General features: G+C 44.6%; 1 protein-coding gene across 4 annotated transcripts in view; it reads right to left on the bottom strand.

Annotated features, from left to right (window-relative positions):
- Positions 1–6,105: 6,105 nt before the first annotated feature.
- LOC8036190 (ester hydrolase C11orf54 homolog) overlaps positions 6,106–21,596 on the bottom strand; it is a 34,488-nt gene continuing 18,997 nt past the window's right edge. For all 4 annotated transcript variants that reach the window (XM_029973958.4, XM_040223354.3, XM_029973957.4 and 1 more), the window contains 2 exons: positions 19,110–19,223; positions 6,106–9,497 (listed from right to left, as the gene is read on the bottom strand). In XM_029973958.4, coding sequence (XP_029829818.2) covers positions 9,324–9,497; positions 19,110–19,223 — 288 coding nt within the window. In that variant the 3' untranslated portion in view covers positions 6,106–9,323. The remainder of the gene's footprint in view (positions 9,498–19,109; positions 19,224–21,596) is intronic.

Genomic DNA, 21,596 nt, shown 5'->3' with positions numbered 1-21,596 from the left:
AAGTGAAAGGATTCCTAGCAATTCTCATCAGAATGGGCATTCTTCAACTTCAAAACAGACGGGACTACTGGTCCACGGACAGCGACCTCGGAGTGGCATCAGTTAGCTCAGTGATGCCAAGAGCACGATTTTTTCAGCTTGTTCGATCACTGCATGCCAACGACAACGACTAGAAAAGGAGACGTCGGCCATGACCCTTTGCACAAACTTCGACCTCTTATCACAGAGCTCTCCGAAACATTCAGAGCTAGCTACCAGCCATCTGCATACCACTCAATTGATGAGAGTATGATTCTGTTCAAAGGAAGGAAGTCATTCAAACAGTACATGCCCATGAAGCCTATCAAACGTGGGTTCAAAGTATGGGTGCGTGCTGATGCTACAACCGGCTTTATTAGCCAGTTCTAAGTCTACACGGGCAAAGAGGGCAATGGCGGTGGGCTCGGCTACAGGGTAGTCAAGAAACTCACTGAGGAACTTGTCGGGAGAGAGTGTCTGGTAGTGTTCGACAACTTTTTTAGTTCACCCGAACTCCTGCAGGATCTGTTTGACCACGGGATATATGCCGTGGGAACTGTCCGTGCACAAAGAAAAGGTATTCCTGATGTTTTGAAGAACAAAAAGAAAATCAATGAAGGCGACCACAACTACAAGGTGAAGGGAAATGTTGCTGCGATCCAGTGGCAAGACAAGCGGCTAGTCAATGTAGTAACAACAGCCCACGATCCTTCAGAGACGATAACAGTGGAAAAGAAAAATAAGGACGGGTCAAAGGGAAGCATCAAGTGTCCACTAGCAATTGTGCAGTACACGAAGCACATGCGGGGAGTAGACCGCTTTGATCAGCTGCTCAATTACTTACTTACCGTTACTCGTAAGTCAAGAAAATGGTGGATGCGAATCTTTTACTTTCTTCTGGACTGTGCTCTTGTGAATAGCTTCATCCTTTACCAGCTGTCAGAGGGGGAGGCGAACCACCAGAGTTTTCTTCTAATACTTGCACGCCAGTTGGCCAACGGCTATAATGGAAGGAAAAGGTCAGCCACGACCGCTTTTCGACGCGTCTTGCAGCAAGCAAGTACCAACAAAAACCTTGGCGTGCCAGATGAGGTGCGCCTGTCCAACGGGCCACATTACCCACAGGGCGAAGCAGCCTACAAGAGGTGTAGGGACTGCTCCACGGCCAAAAATGACAAAAGATCAAAGATCACATGCACAACTTGCAAAGTACACCTTTGTGTGGTGCCCTGTTTTGCCAAGTTTCACTAAGAGTATGTGTAACACTGAAGGCCCAGAGGGAAGAATATTCCCATGCCCTAATTAATGGCTTTCAATTAGTATTTTCATACCTTTTTTAATTTGTGCTTGTGAGGCAATAAACATTATTTCTAGCGAGTTTCATGTTCCTATCACTGATAGAAACCCTATGGGCTTTTAAGAGTTAATGGGCTTTTATGACCCGAGTTAGAAAAGAAAACGACCCTTTGCCCCATTGACTCCCAGCAAAATTTAACAATTAAATGGCGTCCATGCCGCGTGATCGCCGATCTAGCAGTTGCACCCACCCTCACTTGAGCCTCCCTACTAGCGATCCTACAGACGTAGCGCCCTCACCACGCACAGCGGAGACGGGGCGCACTTCGTACGACGGCGGGTCCCCATTGTATTCGGCGCCGATTGCCAGGCACAAAGTACACAGGCGGCGTTGGTCAAATATGTTTTTCATGCACTAGCAGGCTTCATAATGCCCTATTTTCATGCTCTTCCTAAAGTCAAGAGGCGCAGGGGCAGTGCTTTCGACCTGAACTAGTACACACGAGAACAAAATTTTGGCGCTTACTTTCGGCTACTTGGCTATTTCCGTAGCGGCGCGCCTCCGAGGAGGTAGCCCCGTGCAGCCAAACAACGGTGCGCCACGCCGTTGACCAGGCATCCCAGATAGAGGTGGATATGGTATGAGCCACTGAAATGCTTCTCTACACATGGTCCTCAGAAGTCGAAAGTGAGTGAACGGGAAGACGCAGCTGTCTAAAGTAAACTGGAAACTGAAACATACCGTGCACACGGGAAGAGGGCGTCGAGACGCTGCGTTGTTTTGCACAAAGGAAGAGTATTTCGTCGTCCTTTCCTCCCAAAACGTGTCCGACTGACCAACCTGCTACGTTCGAGGGTTACCTGCATGTCTCGTATCCAGCTCGTTTCCGAGGTCCTGATGCCACCATCCGGTCGTCCGGCCTGAAGATAGGACTCGACAAGTTCCGAAGGCAGCACAAAGGTTGATAAAACTCTTGGTTCATTGTGCGAAGGCATGACGACAAGTTCACAACAAGGCACGCGCACAAATACAGTCATACAGTGAGATCAGTGCGAGTTAAAAACACCCGAATCGCCCGCGCCGCGCCCATGCCCGATGTTGGCGCCGCCACGGTCGCCACTGGTCGCCACTTGTTTCGTGTCACGTGACGTGACACGTGACACCAAGAGTCTAGGCAGTCTAGGGGGCGCTAGTGGTTGGTTATAAAACAAGATCTTCGACAAACTACAAAAAAATATAATGAACCTTAAAATTTGACAAATGCACAAGTTTAAATGTTATATTATTCTCAACCACAACAATGGGCAACATACTTTCGTGCGGGGCGTCCTTCTCGATTTTGGTTGCGGTTGCGGTTGCGTACGTCATGTTTTTCACCGCAAAAAATAAAATGCGCATTGCCAAATGCTCATTCCCATTGAAATTAGCAGAAAATCGCTCCTGAAACTTTGGCACCTGGTTTCAGAGCCGTGGAGAGTTTGGCCAGTCTATGATCCCGCCGCAGTAACGCCCCCCACCCCAGTGAGCCAATCAGCCTGCGGCGCACAGCGAGAGACGTGAGCGCATGCTCATGAACTCTCGGCTGCTCCCCGCTGAGCGGAGGGGGCCGCTATTTTTATTCATTCGTCCGGTGGAATAGGTTCGACATCCAAATTTCGGTTCTTTACTTTTATTTGGCAGGCTCTGGCAAGAAAATGATATAGTGTTATTCCTTGGTGGCTTAAAAAGCTACTGAATTAAGTTTCTCCACGTTTGAACGCAAATTTTGATTCAGGCAAAAAAGAAAGCTCGTAGCAGACAACGCATAGCCTCAACAGTGTTCTGCACCAGCAGCGTTGCGTCAAAATGGCAGTCTTCTTCTCTTTGCTACTTCTTTCTCTCTCGCTCCTTCGACGCTCTCATCCCTTTCCTTCACTTTTCTCCTCTTCGGCGCCTTTGTCACCACACCCACTTGCCAAACTCTCCCAATATCAGGCTTTGCCTGGTTCGGACCTCTAGCGCTACCTCAATTTAAGCGGAGTATGAAGGTTCAGCAATTCATAGTTTGTTTTCGCGGTGAAAACATTTTTTGGGGGGACATCATATTTTTTTGCATAGAGCTAGGAAGCTCATGGCACTTCTGGAGGTGACACGACGCCGCCAGAGGTGAAGCTGGGGGAGACTTTCGGTTTGGAGGGACACGCTCCTAACAATGACCAAAACCAAAAGATGCTATTGGACGGAAAGGACAGTTGATTTGGCACCAACAGCTTTTTTGGTCACCGCTGGGGGCATTCCCACCGACCGCTGCCTCCAATTCCGGTTTCACTCGGGATTTTCTGATTTGGCTGGCGTGAGCCAATATGTCGCCTCCTCTCAACATTACTAAAACACTGTTGAGAAACTCGCCCTTAAAACCCGAACCGCTTGCATCCACCGAAACCAGACTGGATACAATAACAGTGCTGACCTTTAGCGACAAGTCAAAACATGAAAGAATTGATTTATATAGCTACTGTGAAATGGCACTGCGAGATGGCACCACCCGCCCTTGTGCAACTCCACCTGAACCAATACGTACAGCCACGCAGTTCCCAAAGTGGCCGCTGCAGGAGAAATGGCGGTATTGCAATCGACTTTAGTTTGTTTCTCGGGTAGAGATCGGAGTCACTTTTTCAAGGCAGGCTCTATGGCAGTTTCCCGAGTTTTCCTAGTAAGGGTGCCTCCTCTTCTTCCTACCCTCCAGGATTTTTTTCTCTCTCTACTACTGCTGTATAAGTGCTTCTGTGCCTTCTGTACGAGGGTTTGAGGGTTCAAGCGACGAAAAAAAATGCAAAATTATAAGAATATAATCAGTATATTTGCATCGCCAGCCTTCTGCCTAAATTTCCTAAAAATGATTTTAACGCAGTTTTTACTTGTAGAAAATATAAACAAAACAACCTGCAACTTTACTGGTTCGCACATGGATGGACAGCTTTAGCCTGTTTTGTCCAGCATCAGAAGCAGTCAAATGCTGTCCCAATCGTCCATGGGAAATAATTGACTACAATTCATCAAGCTTGTCTCAAGCAATGATCAGCAAATGTTTTAAGGTTTTCAGCACAAGATTTCATACAATTCGCAGTTCGTATTCGATTCGCCGGCATCGCCTCCGAGGGGAGCTCCCATGGGGGCTGCATTCATGATCTGCCGACATGTGGACCCAGATGGCGCTTTGAAGCAGAATGGCATGGAAGGTTTCACTTGCTAGCAAGACGAGAACCATTTTCTAGCACGACGTGAACGGCAAGAGCCAGCATCCACGTCGGGGTGCTCGGACCCACTTTTGTCGTAGAAACTTCTTGATCGGAAACCATTGCGAAGCACAAGTTGGTCTGCTTCTTGCACAGGGGTCGCAATGATGTCAGAACGCCGAGCCCTTATTGGCCGATTGAAAAAAATAGTAGGCAGACCTCAAGGCATCCAGCACCTTCTAATCAAAGTCAGTCAGAACTCGGCATTGTTCTGACATCACCGCAACCCCTGCGCAAGAAGCAGATGACTTGCTCTTTGCATAAGATGTCACTCTGCTGCATTTCCTTGTGGTGTTATTGCACCCCACAGTTAATCACCAATTTTCCCCCACCCTCCATCGCATGCTGCAAACAGCCTGAACTAAATGCAATTTGCAAAACCGCGAACGCTCACCATCACTACGACTACAACGCACAACGCCACGAAGTAAGGTGCATCGACTGCTCTCGGATACATTTGGCGTCATGAGTGCCCCTGCCCATCAGTAAAGCAGCAGTAAATGATTCAGGGGTGTACATGTAAACCTCATATTTAATTTTCCCCGAAAAAAAATTAATTTTTTTATTAAATATTTTGTAGACATACTTACAGGTGGAAATTTTATAAATATCAATGTTCACCAATATTTTGCCGGAGCTCCCCTTTATTTGTTTAGCCAATTAATGTGTTTCCTGCAATACCTTACATCTTCCGTGGCTGGCAGTTTAATTGTTCCCAAAAATAGTTCTATTTTCCTCAACCACATTATACAGTCAAACCCGTTTATAACGAACAGCAGGAAACGCTCCAATCAGTTCGATATAGCAAAAACCGTTTACAACGAACTTCCACGATGTGTTCGTTGTAAGACGAGAGCTTCTTTTTCTCTCTCATCTCTTCTCTTACACCTCGTAGCAAAGCGCTGGAATGTTTTTTTTTTTGTTGCATGCTTGCAGTTTTTGTTTTTAGCTTATCTTTCCCTCCAAATCACTTCCCTTCGTAGGCAACCACTTTAGGATGAAGTTTTTTTTTTCTTTGAGTGCGTGCAGTTTTTTTTTTTAACTTTCTCCTAGTCTTAACCGCTTCTCTTTGTCAACTTCGTTTGCGGCTTGAGCTTTTAGAATTTGCTTTCTTCCCTAGATTTTTTTTTTCTTGTGGAGGGGAAGTGACAGGCTAGAAGGCGATTGTTGGCACGTTTTTGGAAGCCTTCCCGGGGGGAAAAAGTTCAATATAGTCAATATGTTGTTCGTTATAAAAAGTACTTTTTACATGCATTTTTATTTAAATTTTCCGCGAGTTCGATATCAACAATAATTCGTTGTACCTGGGTTCGTTCTGAACGGGTTTCACTGTAGGTAGAATTTTTTTAAGTCTTCGCTGAAACATTGAGTGCTCATATCAAACATAAATCTCTTAGTTTGTCCATATTAATTTCAGTCAACATTTGAGACTGCGAACTTCTCAGGACTGACAAACATTGTTCAAAGGATGGTGTAGTGGTAAGAAAAAAAACACTGACCACCATTTTTTCTTTCTTTTCTTTTTAACAAGATATAGTACAGTTTATTTTTTCACAAAATGTTCAACTTTGACAAGTGCACTTGTTTCGATAGCTCGAGGAGAATTCGCCATTGTACTCGCCTTGTCAGATTCCTCTTCCCAACAAGACTCAAAGTATAGAGTGTGTAGTATATATTGCAGGCTCACACCTCACTTCCAACAGTGGTATCACTTTAGAACAGTGAATGTGTAAAAAAATGAAAAAGATGCACAATATTTAAGCAAAACGTGAAACATTGGCGTCTAGACGGCGGCTTCACCGGTCTCGCTAGCGAGTGCCGTTTGATGCAGTGACTAACGACTCTGTGCAATCTGGATTACATGTGGTCCCCAAGTAACCTACACATATAGGCACAGTGCAATGCCACCTCCGTGCTTCTGGGCCCCTATAAAGGTTAGCATGACCTAAAACAAAGTCATACTAATACTTCATGTCCACAATATTGAGATGGAAATTAAAGAAAAAAATGTGAGCGGTAAGGAGTATATTCAAAAGTATTAATTTTTAACACCTGTATCCTTGACGAGATCACCAAGTAGAGAGCATGACGTGACAGGAACATGGCCCCATTTCTCTGTCTGTTCAAAAACGATTGAGACTCTCACTCAAAATCAGCCCCAGTTCATTTTCTTTCCTACTACTACGCCTCACAAGAACTGGTGTAGTGAATGCACAAAAAACACCGCACGTATAAAAACTTGCACGACAATCTAGAACACTACTCCCAGATTTCTGGTTCACAAGGTGCGAATTGGCATTTGTGTAAAAAATTGAGCGCACACATATATCGTTGTGTCCCGACTCCCCAAACTGCAGGTAGAGTCGGAATCTTTCTTTGATCCGATAACTCGCACAAAAATGCAACAAAAAACCAGAAAAAATAAAGAAAAGCCTTTGTATACCACTGACCGGCTTTGTCAAGAGACAACACGAGAGGACGGCTTCTGACGACAAAGCTCCTTCTACGACTGTATGGAAAACTCATTAGAAACACATAATTTAGAGATGACAGCCTTTCAACAGGTCGGACCTCCGATATCCCCACATGAAGGCAACGGAGGGAACCGGAAACGAATGGGCTGTAGATCTTTATCACGACAGAGCTGACCGGAGAAGGACAGCCCACACTCAATGCAGAATTCACTCTCAAACTGGCATCATACTGGAGTCTTTGCACTCACCAGAGCATGTTTGCCAGTTAGTGTTGTCCTCAGCACATGATAAAACATTAGGTTACAGCTAATGTCAAAAACCTAGCTCCTATGAAATGCCATTACAAATGAAACATGTCAGAGAATTCAAACTAGTGAACATAAAAGGATTCTGCATAATGAGCTACAAGAGAGCCAAATGGCATAAAAGTTATCTTTTAGTTTATGACGAAAAGAAATAGTGTTCGCAATCGGCTATATTATGGTATATCTTTTTTTTCATTTGCCCTATGGTTGTCATAACTTCACATGCTCATATTGCAGACAAAACCAATTACACCGAGGTAATAAATATCCCTGCATCACTTTCTGCAACTTTCTATGCATCAGGAGCAAGATGCAGCCTCTGGAGGCCCTTTGTACTTAAATAATACAACTTCAAAAGAAACAACAGATGTTGCAGTGCGCCTTTCAGATGCTGCATTCTCGGTAAGAAAAAAACTTCAGATACTTCACAGGTCTTGAGAAATACCCCGACCTCCTGGACAGGTGGCCAGAGCAAAGCTGAGCACCTAGGCAATGAAACAATTGTTCAATTCAAACACCAACCACCCTTGACATTGTCTCCATAACTTTAACCCCCAATGAGCTAAAGTTATTATGGTTTTTGCGATATGTTTGTAGTATACCTTCGCAATACGTTAGGAACAGAACAAAAACATCTTTGTGGTTTTCGAAAAGTTATAAAATACATGAGAAAGAAAAGGGTACGGGAAAGTCAGTGTAACTGCTATTTGCTCGCGCTCAAAAGTATCAAAAATAGGCGGCAAAGACGAGAATCTCGCCATTATTATAATTCAATCTAAGAAAAGGCCCCCCATTGCAAACGTTGCTTTGTATTCTCAACTTGAAGCACACTTTCATTTATCATACAAAACAGCTTAGTACAGTCGAACCCAGATATATTGAATTTAAAGGGGATCGTAATATAGTTTGATATATCAATAATTTGATATACAAAAGAATGTTACATTAAGCTTGAGTTGAAATTTCCTGGCGGCTCTGCTAATACCGAAGGTAGCGACAAACGGAAGCCTGCCAAATAGAGCATCCAAGAGCGACTAAACACAGTACAGCATAGTTGGCAGAGACCGCAAACAAGCATAACAGCAAAATAAAAAAAATAAACAAAGATAATGGGTTCAAAGTGTGATTGCACAACCGTTGTTGTCAACACACTCGGCTTACCAAATCAATTTTTTTTTTGCTCATTTTACTTTGGGGCTAGGGAGTCGCACAGCATCAGCAGTGTTTGGGGAAAGGGCTCAGGCTACTGTTCCGACAGCAAGCACTCCCCGCTCTCGCTACGCACGCGCGTGCCCTTCCCCTCGTTTCTGTTATCCTCCATTTTTTTTTTTTTTTTTATGGTTCATTGTTTCTTTTTTTCTACAACTGCTCTTTTGCTGCGTTTCCTCTTACCACCTGTATGCTGGCTAGGCAGTCTCCCAGCCACGCAACGCAAGCAATCTGCTCGCCACCGGAGCAATCGGATTGCGGGAAAAGCAACGGGCGGCCGGGCTTCGTTCACTACATCGAGTGTCCCCGGCATGGCAGTTGGATACAAAAAGACACGTCTCCTATAGTAAATCATGCTATTTTCAAGGAGATGTTCGGACCGTTTGATATAAACAATAATTTGAAATACCCGAACATGATATAACCGGGCTCGACTGTACAGCTGCTTCTAGTATGCGCACAAATTACTCCGTACGACGCACTCCATAAAAAGCGAGTGCCATATGACGAGTGGATTGACCATCGTAGTGCAGTCGTCGAGGCAAGATTGACCCTAGCGGCGCAGTGCCCAAAACACCTTTTCAGCCGGTACATTGGCAGTCCCAACCCGCCCACGCATCGAACGTGGCTCTCGAAACTGCGGGAATGCCGCCCGTGAGGAAGACCAAAGTTTGGGCAAGCCTAACGCAAAAGAGGCAGTGCGCGAGGCAATCGTCATGTTAGCTGCCCCTGCGCCCCGTCCACCTCAGTCACGGCCAATCTTGTGGGTGGAAACGGGGGCGTCGATGCGGTACAGCCACTCGGCCACGTTGAAGTAGCCCAGGTACTCCACTTCGTCCGGCGTTGTGTCGTAGTGGTAGTGGCCCCCCTGCTTGTGGTCGCTGAAGCAGTGTGTGTGCTCAATGCGCAGGTCCCAGCCCTGCGACGAAACGAGGCGGGGTTAGACCGCCGCCGGTGCTAACGGACGGACGACCGACTCAAACGCATTCAAAGGTCTATGCAAGGTGTCGGGTTCTTGCAGCGATGAAAAGTTTTTAGTCACGTGCGAATTGTGGATCGACTTTGAATTCGAAGCGAAAAGAGGTTTTGGTGTAATGTTTCGAATCGAATATCGATCAGCTCCTCAAAGCCTTTCAATACTTTGGACCGTGCGTAAACAAATATTTGGCTGAACTCGTGAAGGTCGTTCTCATTTTTCCACTTGTCCACTTCTAAGCTCGGTTAATTTTTATATAACTATATAAACTGAAATGCATAAATGATAGATTTTTTGCAGCTATCCAAATCGAAGGTGCTTATAAATCTGCTCACTATACAGTCGAATCTCGTTAATTCATACTCAAGCGGGACCAAAAATTTGTTTGAATAACGCAAAGTTTGAATTACCAGGAGCTCCCTCCCACAGAGATGCATAGGATGGGACCTGCATGTTACTTTGAATTATCCGCAAGTTTAAATTAAGAGAGTTTGAATTAACGAGATTCGACTATATGCAAATATTCTTTCTTCTATTTCAAAGGAAAAAAAAGAAACAAGCACGAATGGTGAATGCTGGGTGCCAAGGTATTGCTGGGTAGCATATACTTAAAATTCCATGTTTTTAGAGTTTATTGTTTGTGAAATTCAAAGGGTGTTTAATGCAGCTTATTTTTCGCCACTGGAGGTTTGGGGTCTATCGGAGTTTTGTGAGCTCCCCGATTCTCGAAAATTCTGTGGTTAATTTCATTCCGTTCTTATCTTTTTTCAAAACAGAAGTTAAAAATGTTTGGACAAGAACATACACTAAATTAATAAAGGAAATAACCAGTATCGAAAAATATTCCTGTAGCTGCACTTGGCATTGGTGTCCTTGCGATTGACAAACTAACTGTCCCACGACAAATCTTCAAAGAATGATTTACTTTAACAGATGTCGGTACTTTGAAATAGCCAAACATGCATAAAACCTTCAGCCTGCCCTCCCCGTCCTATAAAATCGACAGGTTCACACTTTTACTGTGAAAAAACACAACCCCTCCTCCATCTAAGATGCACAAATAGTATGGTTCAAACTGGAAACCGGAAGATTGCCTTCTATCGTGGTTCAGAAGTACATTGGCTGATTGAACTGAACAAACCTTGATGATGTAAACGGAAAATGCCCTTCGTCAATAGTCCAAGATAAAAAATAAAAAACAAAACTGAATTGGTCCTTATTCGGAACCACTAGTCCTGTGCTCTGACAAACTTTATTAGCAAAAATACCTTTTTTTTTTTTTTTGCATTTTAGTTTGTTATTGTGACTTCCAAATTTAGAGCTTTGTGGATAAATCAAAGTTGCTAAAAATTTTACCGGTGAACATTTTTTTTTTTTTTTTAGTTTATCAGATTTATTTGAAAGCACAGAACCCTACATACACTCTCGTATAATCGCGGCGGGTGAGCCCCGTTGGGTGCGATTCTCACCGAGCACTTGTGCACTGCGGGGAAGCAATACCCGCGGAGCTCGCCGACTTTGCGGATAATGCTTCCCCGCAGAGCACAGATGCTCGGTGAGAAGCATACTCAACGGGACTAACCCGCTGCAATCAACACTTAGAAAAGTATGAATATCACAGTTCACCTCGCAGCAAATATTAAATCATGTGTTATTCTAAACTACAGTCGAGACTGGTTTTATTGAAGTCAACGGGAATCTGATTTCACTTCGCTCTATCCGTTTCCTCGTTATATCTAAACTCCATAAAAATAACACGGCCAAAAAAAAGAAAAAAGGTTGCACGGGTTGTTACGGGTAGATGTTTATCATGCCTGCAGAAAGCAGCTGAGGTTTCCCTGCATGCGCTTTCTGTAAGATCAGAGCCGCTTTTCTCCAACTTCGAGAGGCTCCAATCAAAAGAAGGTCCTGTGATCTACATACGGACCGTGTCGGCAGCTGCAATGGCCGCCGCAGAGGATGCGGCAGTAGACGACATTCTTTACATTTATGCACACTTTGTCAGGGATGGCAGCACGCCTTTGTTTCAAGGAGATTGCCTTCGTTTTCCCCGTCATGGTACCAGTGGAGCCGGGACTTGCCATCGTTGAGTGGCGATGAGTCACCGAATGGTACTGGAGCGAAGCTAGACTTTCATGCAGAGAGCGACCCCCACCAACTAGCAACGCCGACACGGAACACGAAGCAAACAAAGAAGCGTGCACGGCACCGAGTTCGCTCTCAAGCTTGTGTGTCGTCAATATTATATGGAGAGCACAGATTTAAGCGAGGGGGAAACTGCTTGATAGGGTCACAAGGTTTGTGGGCCGCGCTTGCATAACGAGCTGCAGCCTGCAAGGAGTCAAAAGCGTTCAACGTCTGCAAACGTGTCCGCCTCTCGTCTGCCATTAAATTATAAATGCTCTCCATCGTTGGAGTTGCTCCCTCTCTTAAATCTAGGCTCTCTACGTCGTCTTTATTCATAGAGTTATTATAATGTATGCTAGAGGTTCAGGTGCTAGTGTGCTGTGACAATGTGAAGCAGACAGCAACCAGTCGGAAATTGACTTCTTGTAATGCATTTCTACAGTAAAAAGCAAGTGCATTTTCTCCCTGCGCTTGATTATAAGAGCAAATATCACAAATAATTTATTTGTACTAGGTAGATTTTAACATTTCTCACTCACGCAGACTAAATAATTGGTCAGTTACGGTGTTTTTATTTCGTATACATGGCATCAAAAACTGTGCTAAAACGGCTTCATACATGTACAGTCGACAACCGTTTTTTCGGACTCCGATAATTCGGACTTGTTCTATATTTAGGACCTAAAGGCAGAACCGTGACTTACCCCAGAGAAATAGTGTATATTCACGACCAATGTTTCGGACAGCTTGAAGTCCGAAAGTTTGATTATTCGGAAAAAATCGTTGCGAGCGATCAGCAGAAAACACCATCGAGAAGCGGCCATTTCGAATTCTATGTTAGCTGCCAATGGATTGGCTTGGTTTGGCAGCGCTACTTGAGCACTCCTGAGTCCTACCGCTAGGTGACGCTATGCTAGCCCTTTTTTTCCCCATTTAGCTGCACGTCATCATCATCATCATTATCATTTTGCTTTGTTTTTCGTTCCTTCGCGTCGCCAGTCGCCATTTTGCGCTCGTGGATTTGCGCCTCTGATCTCGTTCGCACAACGCTGGCTTGGACGTCATGGCCCCATTTGTTCTTCTGCCACTCGACCATAATGCTAGAAAAGAAGGCAGCGATTCTCAAGCTAACAGAAAGCTGTCGAACGGAAACGGAGGCGTAACCTAAAACAAGGCACGCAGGCGTAACCTGAACCAAGGCACTATTTACGGCTTTTTTAAGCCCACTTGGAAGTAATAAAGGCAAGTTTTTCAATCTGCTCATTTTTCGGACTGCTCTATTATTAGGACGTTTTTTCGGTCCCAGCGAAGTCCGAATAATCGGTCGGCGACTGTATTTACGTGCACTGTCAGACACTGTGAGCACAAACATGGCGTCAGCGCTTTCCAGCATGGGAGGTATTTGTTTATTTATATATCTCTTCACAATACCTCAAAAACCCATTCAGGTTTATTACATAAGGGTAATTACAAAATATATTGAGTAAAACGCAACAGTAAACTAAAAATGCACTCTCACGAGGCTTCTACGTAACATTACAAAACAATAAATCCTGACAAGCCGATCTAAATGTTATCAACCACATGTAAAACACATGTCTTCACAATGCACCGGAGAAAAACAAAATGAAAACAAGCAAATTCAGCACCAAAAAAATGAAAAACATGTGGAAAACCGAGAGAGACGGCAAGAACTATGCAGTAACACTGAATCTATAACTTCTGCTTGTAGACCAGGGGTGGCCAGGCTGACCCGGTTTAAGAGCCAAAAACAAAACTACGAAACTTCCAAGAGCCGGGGGGGGGGGGGGGGGGGGGGGGGGACTTTTGTCCAGAGCAATAAACGAAACTCAAACTACTTTCCATCTATCCGATTCAAAAGCAGTCCAGCTGTACGTACGGTAACAGTAACACAATACTACCAAACCGCAACCTGTCTTTCGTTTTAAAATGCATTCCATTTCTTTTTTTGGGGAAGTGCTCGTGTGACCGGGGGGAGGTGGGGGAGGCAGGGGAGGCAGGAGGGGGGAGGGGGGGAGGAGGGAACGGGAGGGAGCTGCGAGCCGCACTTCAACGCGCAAAGAGCCGCAGCTTGGCCACCCCTGATGTGGATGACTAAAATAAATTGAAGGTCACGTAATATAGTCCGATTTGCAATAAATACGTACTGCTTCATTTTCCTAACTGTGAATATGTGCGAAGACACTCAAAATTTTTGAATATAGGGAGAAGCCCGAGAACAGGTACCCAATAAAAGCTAGCTGCCCGACATAGGACATTAGCAATACTATATAGGCACCACCAGAAGGCTGGCAGACCTTGAACACACTCTACATTCCTTTCAATTGCTATTTTGCTTAGGATCGTCACTCATTCTGACATACCTGCTATGGAGCAGAGGTTTGGGCCTGAAATATAGTGAAGTTTAATATTGTTCACTCGTAAAGAAAAATGCTTTAACTAAAGCAATACCGTATTTACTTGCACAATGAACGCACTCGCGTAATGAACGCACCCCCGAAGTCGGCTCTCAAAATTTCGACTTTTTTTTTTTTTCACTCGCGTAATAAACGCACTTTGAACCCAGACGCCAAAATTTTGACCCTCTCCCCCCACGCGCGCGAAATTAACGCACTTTTCTACCCTGGTACAGCAAGGTAGCGAATGCATAGGCAGCGTGGGCGAACAAAACGCCTTGCAAAAGGCGTTAAAAAACAATCGCAAAGATCCAAGGGAAGCAAGAAAAAAAAACATGCGGAAGAGCTTCTTTTTTTTTTTTTTTTTTTTTTTTTGCACAGCGCAGTCTGGATTTTGGGTTCGCGCGCCGCCGCGCGCAAGGAGGTAAGAAAGAGAAGCGGAGAAGCCCTCTAAGCAAACGAAACAGCTTGCGAAAGGCGGCAAAAAGAAAAAAAAAAACAAAAAAAACATGGAACTGAGAAAAAACAGAAGAAAAAGAGGAGCTTTTTTTTTTCTCCTTTTTTTTTTTTTTTTTTGCACAGCGCAGTTTGGTTACGGGGGGGGGGGGGGGGGGTCGCGCGCCGCGCTCAAGGAGATAGAAAGATAAGCGGAGAGCCTCCGCCTAAGCAACGCCTAAGCAAACAAAACAGCTTGCGAAAGGCGGCAAAAATAAAAAAAACAAGGAACTAAGAGAAAAAGAAAAGATTTTTTGTTTTTTTTTGCACAGTTTAGTTTGGTTAGGGGGTCGAGCGCGGCGTGCAAAGAGATAAGAAGTTACTTCGATTTTTCAGGATTTTTCGGAAAAAAAGTGCGTTCATTATGCGAGTAAATACGGACACAAACTTTTACTTCGTGTAATGAACGCCCCCCCTAACTTTGCATCGATTTTTCGGAAAAAAAGTGCGTTCATTCTGCGAGTAAATACGGTAACACTTTTACAGTGTTAATAATGGTACATACTATTCAATACAACCCAAATAACAAGTTATTTGTGTTATTTTCCAGCGAAGAGAGAAAATGCACGCGCGTTTCCCATACGAATGCACAACAGCATTGCAAAAGTAAACTGGTTGCTGCCTGCTTCAATTTGCGTCCCGGCAGTCCCATAGACACTAGTGTTACTTGAACCTCTAGCGTACATTATAACAATTCTATGCCTCTATCAGTATCTTGTCAATAGTGCTCCATACGCCCTTATTGGCACACCACAATGGCTTTGCCGCGCATGATGCAGAAGAGCCACTTTTCAGATAAGGAGCAAGGAGCAGACAACGATGCAGAGCGTGCCGCTGCCAGCCTTTGTAGGGCAAGCCTGCGGCCCGGTCCAGGTGGCTGCTCAGCCGCAGCAGCAAAGTGTGGCGGTCTGCGACTTCATGAACTTTACAAATTTGATTCTTTTTTAAATTATTAGAACATCTTTCTTCGCAATAACAGCGGAAGCCGGTCTTTTTCCTTCGCTTAAAACAGACACAAATAGTACATTGAAAAAGTGCAAACGGAAATGGGAAATCGCGATCGTTTCACTATAGCCGCCATGTCGTTATAATCGACTTCGATATAACCATTCACGACAGTATTTGAAAATTAAAATCCTCGATCCATCGGTATATTTATTAATCGGTCTAATCTAGAGACAGGATAGAGTGGCTAAAGGGAAGCTGGAGAGCTTTTAGAAAAGCGAGTTAAAGGTTGATTCTGACGCGTTTTTGTCTGCCGAGTCCAAATACCACAACAGTTTGACACAAAAAATTCACAAAATGCAGAAAAACGCAAAAATAAAACAAACAGAAGCGATCGCCATAGCGGCACGCCATTGGCTACCGTAATATCCCAAAAGATAGCCCACCTAAAATCGAAAAAAAAATTGGGTGAAAATTGGGAATGGGCTTACTTTCGGCGTGCAATCCCGAAAAAATGAAAAAATGACATTTTTCAATTATGTGTCTCTGTCAAAGATGTTATTGTGGCAAGTGGCAATCAAGCTAAGATGACTACTTCCCAGTCAGCAATGCTCGCTTATAACCCACCATAGGTAACTAGACGCATTTATGCCGAGGTACCGTGTTTGCACTATTCTAACGCTCCCCCGATTCTACCACGCAGGGCGATTTAGCTTTCAGATATATTCAAAAAGTAAATTGTGGCCGATTCTACCGTACAGGTAAAATAATGAAGACTGAACGGATACCTGATAGAATGGAATTTATGAAACGAACGCCAAAACAAAAATAAATGCAGTGCACTAGTCGATGGTTCTTCGCTGTACACAGAGGTAATACTTGCTTCCGTCTGAAGCGTTTTACGTTCTGCGCTTCTTGCGCATGTTCAAGTACGCGACCGTCGCGTTTGGGAGGGTCATCTTCCAAAAAACACTTTGCGAGCTCATCGGGTCACTGGGATTGCGAGGTCCCGCAGTGCTGCTCGTCTGTTATCTTTCCCGCCAGCGTGACGGCCTTTCGTTCAAATAAAACCTCTCAGTGTATTTTTGTTTTCTTTTTCCATTTTAAAATGGCGGACACGAGTCCGTATACACCAACTCAACTCTCCTACGTCACGCCGCGGTGGTGGCGCGCCGGACGCACTTCCGGTCTGGCGCGGTGGGCAGAAGTCTCCGTGCCAGACATGCATTCCTGTGTTCCTTTCGAAGATACGAGACAAAAAACCTGTCTTCTCGTCAAAATGCTGCAATGGGGGCTTTACCAAGACAGTCTGGAAAGGTTTGAAGATCAGTTTTCATGTGTTTTTGCACTCTCCGTTCGTCCGAGAACGTGGATAGTAGCCGTGAAAAGGGCAAACCAGACGCTGTCGAACTACGATTGCGTGTGCGGGCGACAATTTGTGATCGCCAGATGTATTTGCTTTGTTCTAACATGAACGAGAGAAAACCCTCAAGTTGTCCGGACCACCCACGGGTTCAGTGCGTCTTCAAATTCACACGGCCGCCTGATCGTTCGAACTTTCGTCTGCTCTTTCAAAGTTGTCTGCTTTTTGTCGTCTGCTCGTTCAAACAAAAGCGGCCCGTAGACCAAACTTTGACCCGGTGATTGCAATAAGAAGTAATTGCAGGCCTCAAAAGGCTTAAGTAGGCTCGGTGTAAACAGTAGATACAAGATGTTAATTGTTGGTACCGGTGGCCATCGCCTACTTGTTACGCTTGGTCTGTTCCCGCTTCCGATTTTCAGTATCGACGTCGATCATCGCCGCTACCTTTTACACTTTTGCAGCACGAGCGACGTCGCGACCGAAAATAGCTACAAGAATCTCTTCATGGTTTTGGCGTCCATTTCTACAGCGTTCATGCGAATGAATCGCCGCACGTCAAATTATTTATGGAAAGTTTAGCGGCGTAACAAGCCTTGATAATTTCGCTCAGGCGATTCAAGTGGTAAGACATTGCGATGAGGATGTAGAATCGACAACTCCAACGCGAAAAAGAGTATGCAGACTCACACAGACGCCTACAACGTGACATTCGAATGGTTTGTTGACGCGGGACGCGGTGCTTCTTGCCCGTACCCCATTGCGCGTGCGTTCGAACTGTCGCCTGCTCTTTCAAACTTGGCTGCTTTTTGTCGTCAGCTCGTTCAAACGACAGCGACCCGTAAACCAAACGTTGACCCGGTAATTGCGATAAGAACTAAGTGCCGGCCTCTAAACACACTTGAAGGTTGGTTGGGGTAAGTCGGCTAAGTGTAAACAGATACAAGAAGTTGTTGATCATTGTTACCAGTGGCCATCACCGACTTGTAATGCCCGATTCTACTTGCGGTTTTCAGTACCGATGTCCACCATCTCAGCTACGGTCCACGCTTTTGTAGTCCGAGCGACGTCGCGACTGAAAATAGCGAGCAGAATCTCATCGTGGGAGTCAGGCTCTAGCGCCCATTCTGCGGCGTCCACGTGAAATGAATCGCCGCGCGTCACATTATTCACGCAAAGTTTTGCCTCGATAGTTTTGCTGAAGCCGCTCAAGTAGTCAGACATTGTTAGGAGGACGTAGAATCAACAATTCCAACGCGAAAAGGAGCACGGGGACTCCCACCGACGCTGACAACAACGCAATTCAATGGTTTGTTTATGGGCGACGGCGGGCTTCTTGCCCACCATCCACCGCGCATGCGCGGCGCCGGTGGCGTCCGCTAGGGGCGCTCCGGTTTGTTTGTAAACATGAGTTGGTGTATATGCGAGACTGCACATGATACGAATACCAAAATGGCGAATGTAAACAAAAATGTCACGATGGTGATGGAGCTAGCCACCTTACACCCAGTATGGCATTTTTCTTTAGTTTCAGTTTTTGGTTTCGATTGTAACATGCATGCAGTTTTGGGCACCGATTTTGGGGAAAAAAAGTGCACGTTAGATGTGTGCAAACATGGTAATCATTCATCCTGACACTATGATTACTAGGAGTAGGCTATCTATCAGTGTTTAAAAAGAAATAGCAAATCAAGCCAAAAATAGGAGTGGGTTACCTTTCGGGGGTGGGGCATCTCTCGGAATTTTACGGTAGTCACGCGCGATGCACCACTGCGTCCATAAAAGGACCATCCTAATTCTCGCTTGCTCCGTCGCTTGCGGAAGTAGTCGAGTGAAGTTTGCCATTAGTGATCCTAAAGGCACCCGTTTGAAAGCACGTAATTATAACATCTTTCTGATGAGAAATTCATGTAACCTACACCAGATGTTCCTCACAAACAAACCAGGGAATTTAGCAACGAACCTGTAAATAATGCAAAACCAGACACCGAAAAAAAAGTCAAGGAAGACCAATGCCTTTCCAAGCCTTTCCCCAAATGGTTACATATGTTACTTATAAGTACAAAACAATTAAAGTAAAGGCAAAGTTTACAAAGGCTTGAAGTCAAAAGCTAGGCAGGAGACATTTCCTACAAAATATTGGGTCCTAATGACAACCAAGTGGTTTCAACCAAAACATGCTTGTGTGGGGGTGCTTTCGCAATTACTCACTGGATCGTGGGACACAAAGGTGCTAAGGCAAACCAAAGGTGCGCTCATCTCGAAGAACTTGAGCCACTGGTTCATCGCCGCATCCGTCAGGAGTGGCGCAGTGGAGAACTTGGGCTGAAAATGAATGTGAACATTTTATGGGTAAATGTGCTCTTTCACCGTGCCAACAGAGGGCAACACTTTCTTCGTGCATCACACATTCCTTCAAGAACTAGCTATCCAATGTTTCCTTTCACTGCAAATAAAGCTGTTACGGACCAAGGGGCTCGCCCCAAGATCAACTTGAAAAATTGACACCTGCAAGTGACGATCTCAAACCTTCACCAAAGGTATTTAGTGGCACATTTTACCCCATAAAATTTCAAGATGAAGCTTCGTTCCTATGGAAAGTTAGAATGCTCTTGACGTTTTTAGCAACAACCACCACTGCAGAGAAGCGAGTCCAAAAGCTTAGCCTGTGGAGCCATCTCCCAATGCACCAAGAAAGTGAGGGAGAAGAGGAGACGAGAGCGCACGGGGACATCATCAGAACGCCGAGCTCCGGTTGTAATTAAGGACGCCACGAACCTCCTGAAGTTGGAGTTCGAAAAGTTTAGAAAATTTCGAACCTCCTGAAGTTGGAGTTCGAAAAGTTTAGAAAATTTCGAACCTCCTGAAGTCGGAGTTCGAAAAGTTTAGACAATTTCGAACCTCCACAAGGTTTGAATTTGAAAAGTTTGCAACTTTAGAACCCCATTAACATATGAATTCGAAAAACTCGAAAATGTCAAGGTTTCTGAAAGTTTGAGTCCAAAGATTTCCGATTTTTTGACAAATAATCGAAAAATTCAAAGATTTCGAATTTCTTCCGAGGTACACTTCAAAAAAGTTCAAAAGGTTTGATTTTAAGATTGAAGTGTGAATTTCACGGACAGGGACAGATTAAATTCAGCAGTTTCTAACAAGTTTTCATGGATACATCTAAAAAAATGCAAAATCTGCTGCAAATTTTACTCAAAACATTGAACATTTCTGTTATGCCATACATACACTTCTTTCTTGTCAGTGCTGACGGTACCTGTATTACTCATTATTTGTCCCAAACTATGAAACAAGCGTTGAACTGGTTGAACGGGTCGTCGAAAAGCCCTGAGACGGTCAGGTGAACATACTTCCTACTTATTTGCAAATAGTAGCAATCCGACCAAACGTCGCGTAAATGGGATGCTGAGTAACTAAATATACAAGACAGCGCAGGCACATAAACACATCCAGGCTTCCCAAAATTTCTTAAATGCTTCGAGCATTTGTGTTTGGTGGGATGACCCGTGGGATGATAAAAACTCTGGACAGTCACAGCACCCGACAAAAGTCAAGATTGCGTAGAACGCAATCAGATTAAATTAAAGCCCCCCCCTCCCTTCGTTATACAGACGTTAAGGTCACGACCGATTGTCATCGAGTTAGCCATATTGCCGCTGCCTGGAATTTCCCTTCTTCATTAGTAACCAGGTGGTTACTAATGATAATGAAGTAAGCACCAACCCAGCGTTCGCTGTGGCACATCAGCATCGCGCTCCGTGCGCTACTTTCACCGACCAGTTGTACTAGAAAGAAATCGGGGGACTTTCGTTCAAAAACAGCTATGAAGGATGCCGCCAGCGAAGCACCTTGATTGAATTTCGAGCCTGCAGATCAGGGGTCTGTAGGCTCGCCAGGTTATCTCAGACAAACCTACGGAATTGTGCACGGGAGTGCCTCTGTGCGGAAGTCAAAAGAATTAGGTGTGAGGTACGAGGCCGCGGCCACCCCAAAGGGATCATTCAGCGCTTTAAAAGCTAGGTGTTTGTGGCATGATCCACTCCACTTCACACATTGACATTTTTTGTTATTTATATGTTGCCTCAAACCTATGGGGGTGAACCTGGATAAAATTTTTGCTCAGAAGTCTAAAGTTTGTCAAACTCTGTAACTTAGCAAGCTCTTAAGTGAGAGAATTGTTAAATTTCTTAGTGTATAAGTTCCAAAAGTTAAGAAATTCTCGAATTCCATAGCGTGAAAAATTCTAGAGTTCGGAAACAACCGAATTTCATTTGCTCCAAAATTCGAAAGTTCGAAAATCATTAAATTTCTTATGTATTAAGTTTTACATTTCAAAACGTTCTCGAACCCCCAGGTTTGAAAAAAGTTTGTGGCATCTCCAGTTGTAATGATTAGTGGGTAGATGCAAAGCTAGCTGCTTTTGCCTCCACCACACTCGTTAAACATGTTAGGACACGGAACGCTGGCGTCTGACATTTGGCTTTCAGATTCGAATGTGTTTGACAAGTGCAGTGGAGACTAAGGCAGCCTTTGACTCCACTGCACTCGTCAAATGAGTTTGGATGTGGAATCCGGTATTTTGCTCTCGCATTCAAACGCGTTCGTCGAGCGAAGTGGAAACAAAGTCAGCTAGCTTTAGGTCTACCTACTAATCATTCGAACCAGAGCTCAGCGTTCTGATGTCTC

Source organism: Ixodes scapularis, unplaced genomic scaffold (assembly GCF_016920785.2).
Source record: "Ixodes scapularis isolate PalLabHiFi unplaced genomic scaffold, ASM1692078v2 PGA_scaffold1__304_contigs__length_218370807, whole genome shotgun sequence".
Lineage (NCBI taxonomy): Eukaryota > Metazoa > Arthropoda > Arachnida > Ixodida > Ixodidae > Ixodes > Ixodes scapularis.
The sequence above is the reverse complement of the archived record's forward strand: the minus strand, read 5'-3'. Positions and strand labels throughout refer to the sequence as shown.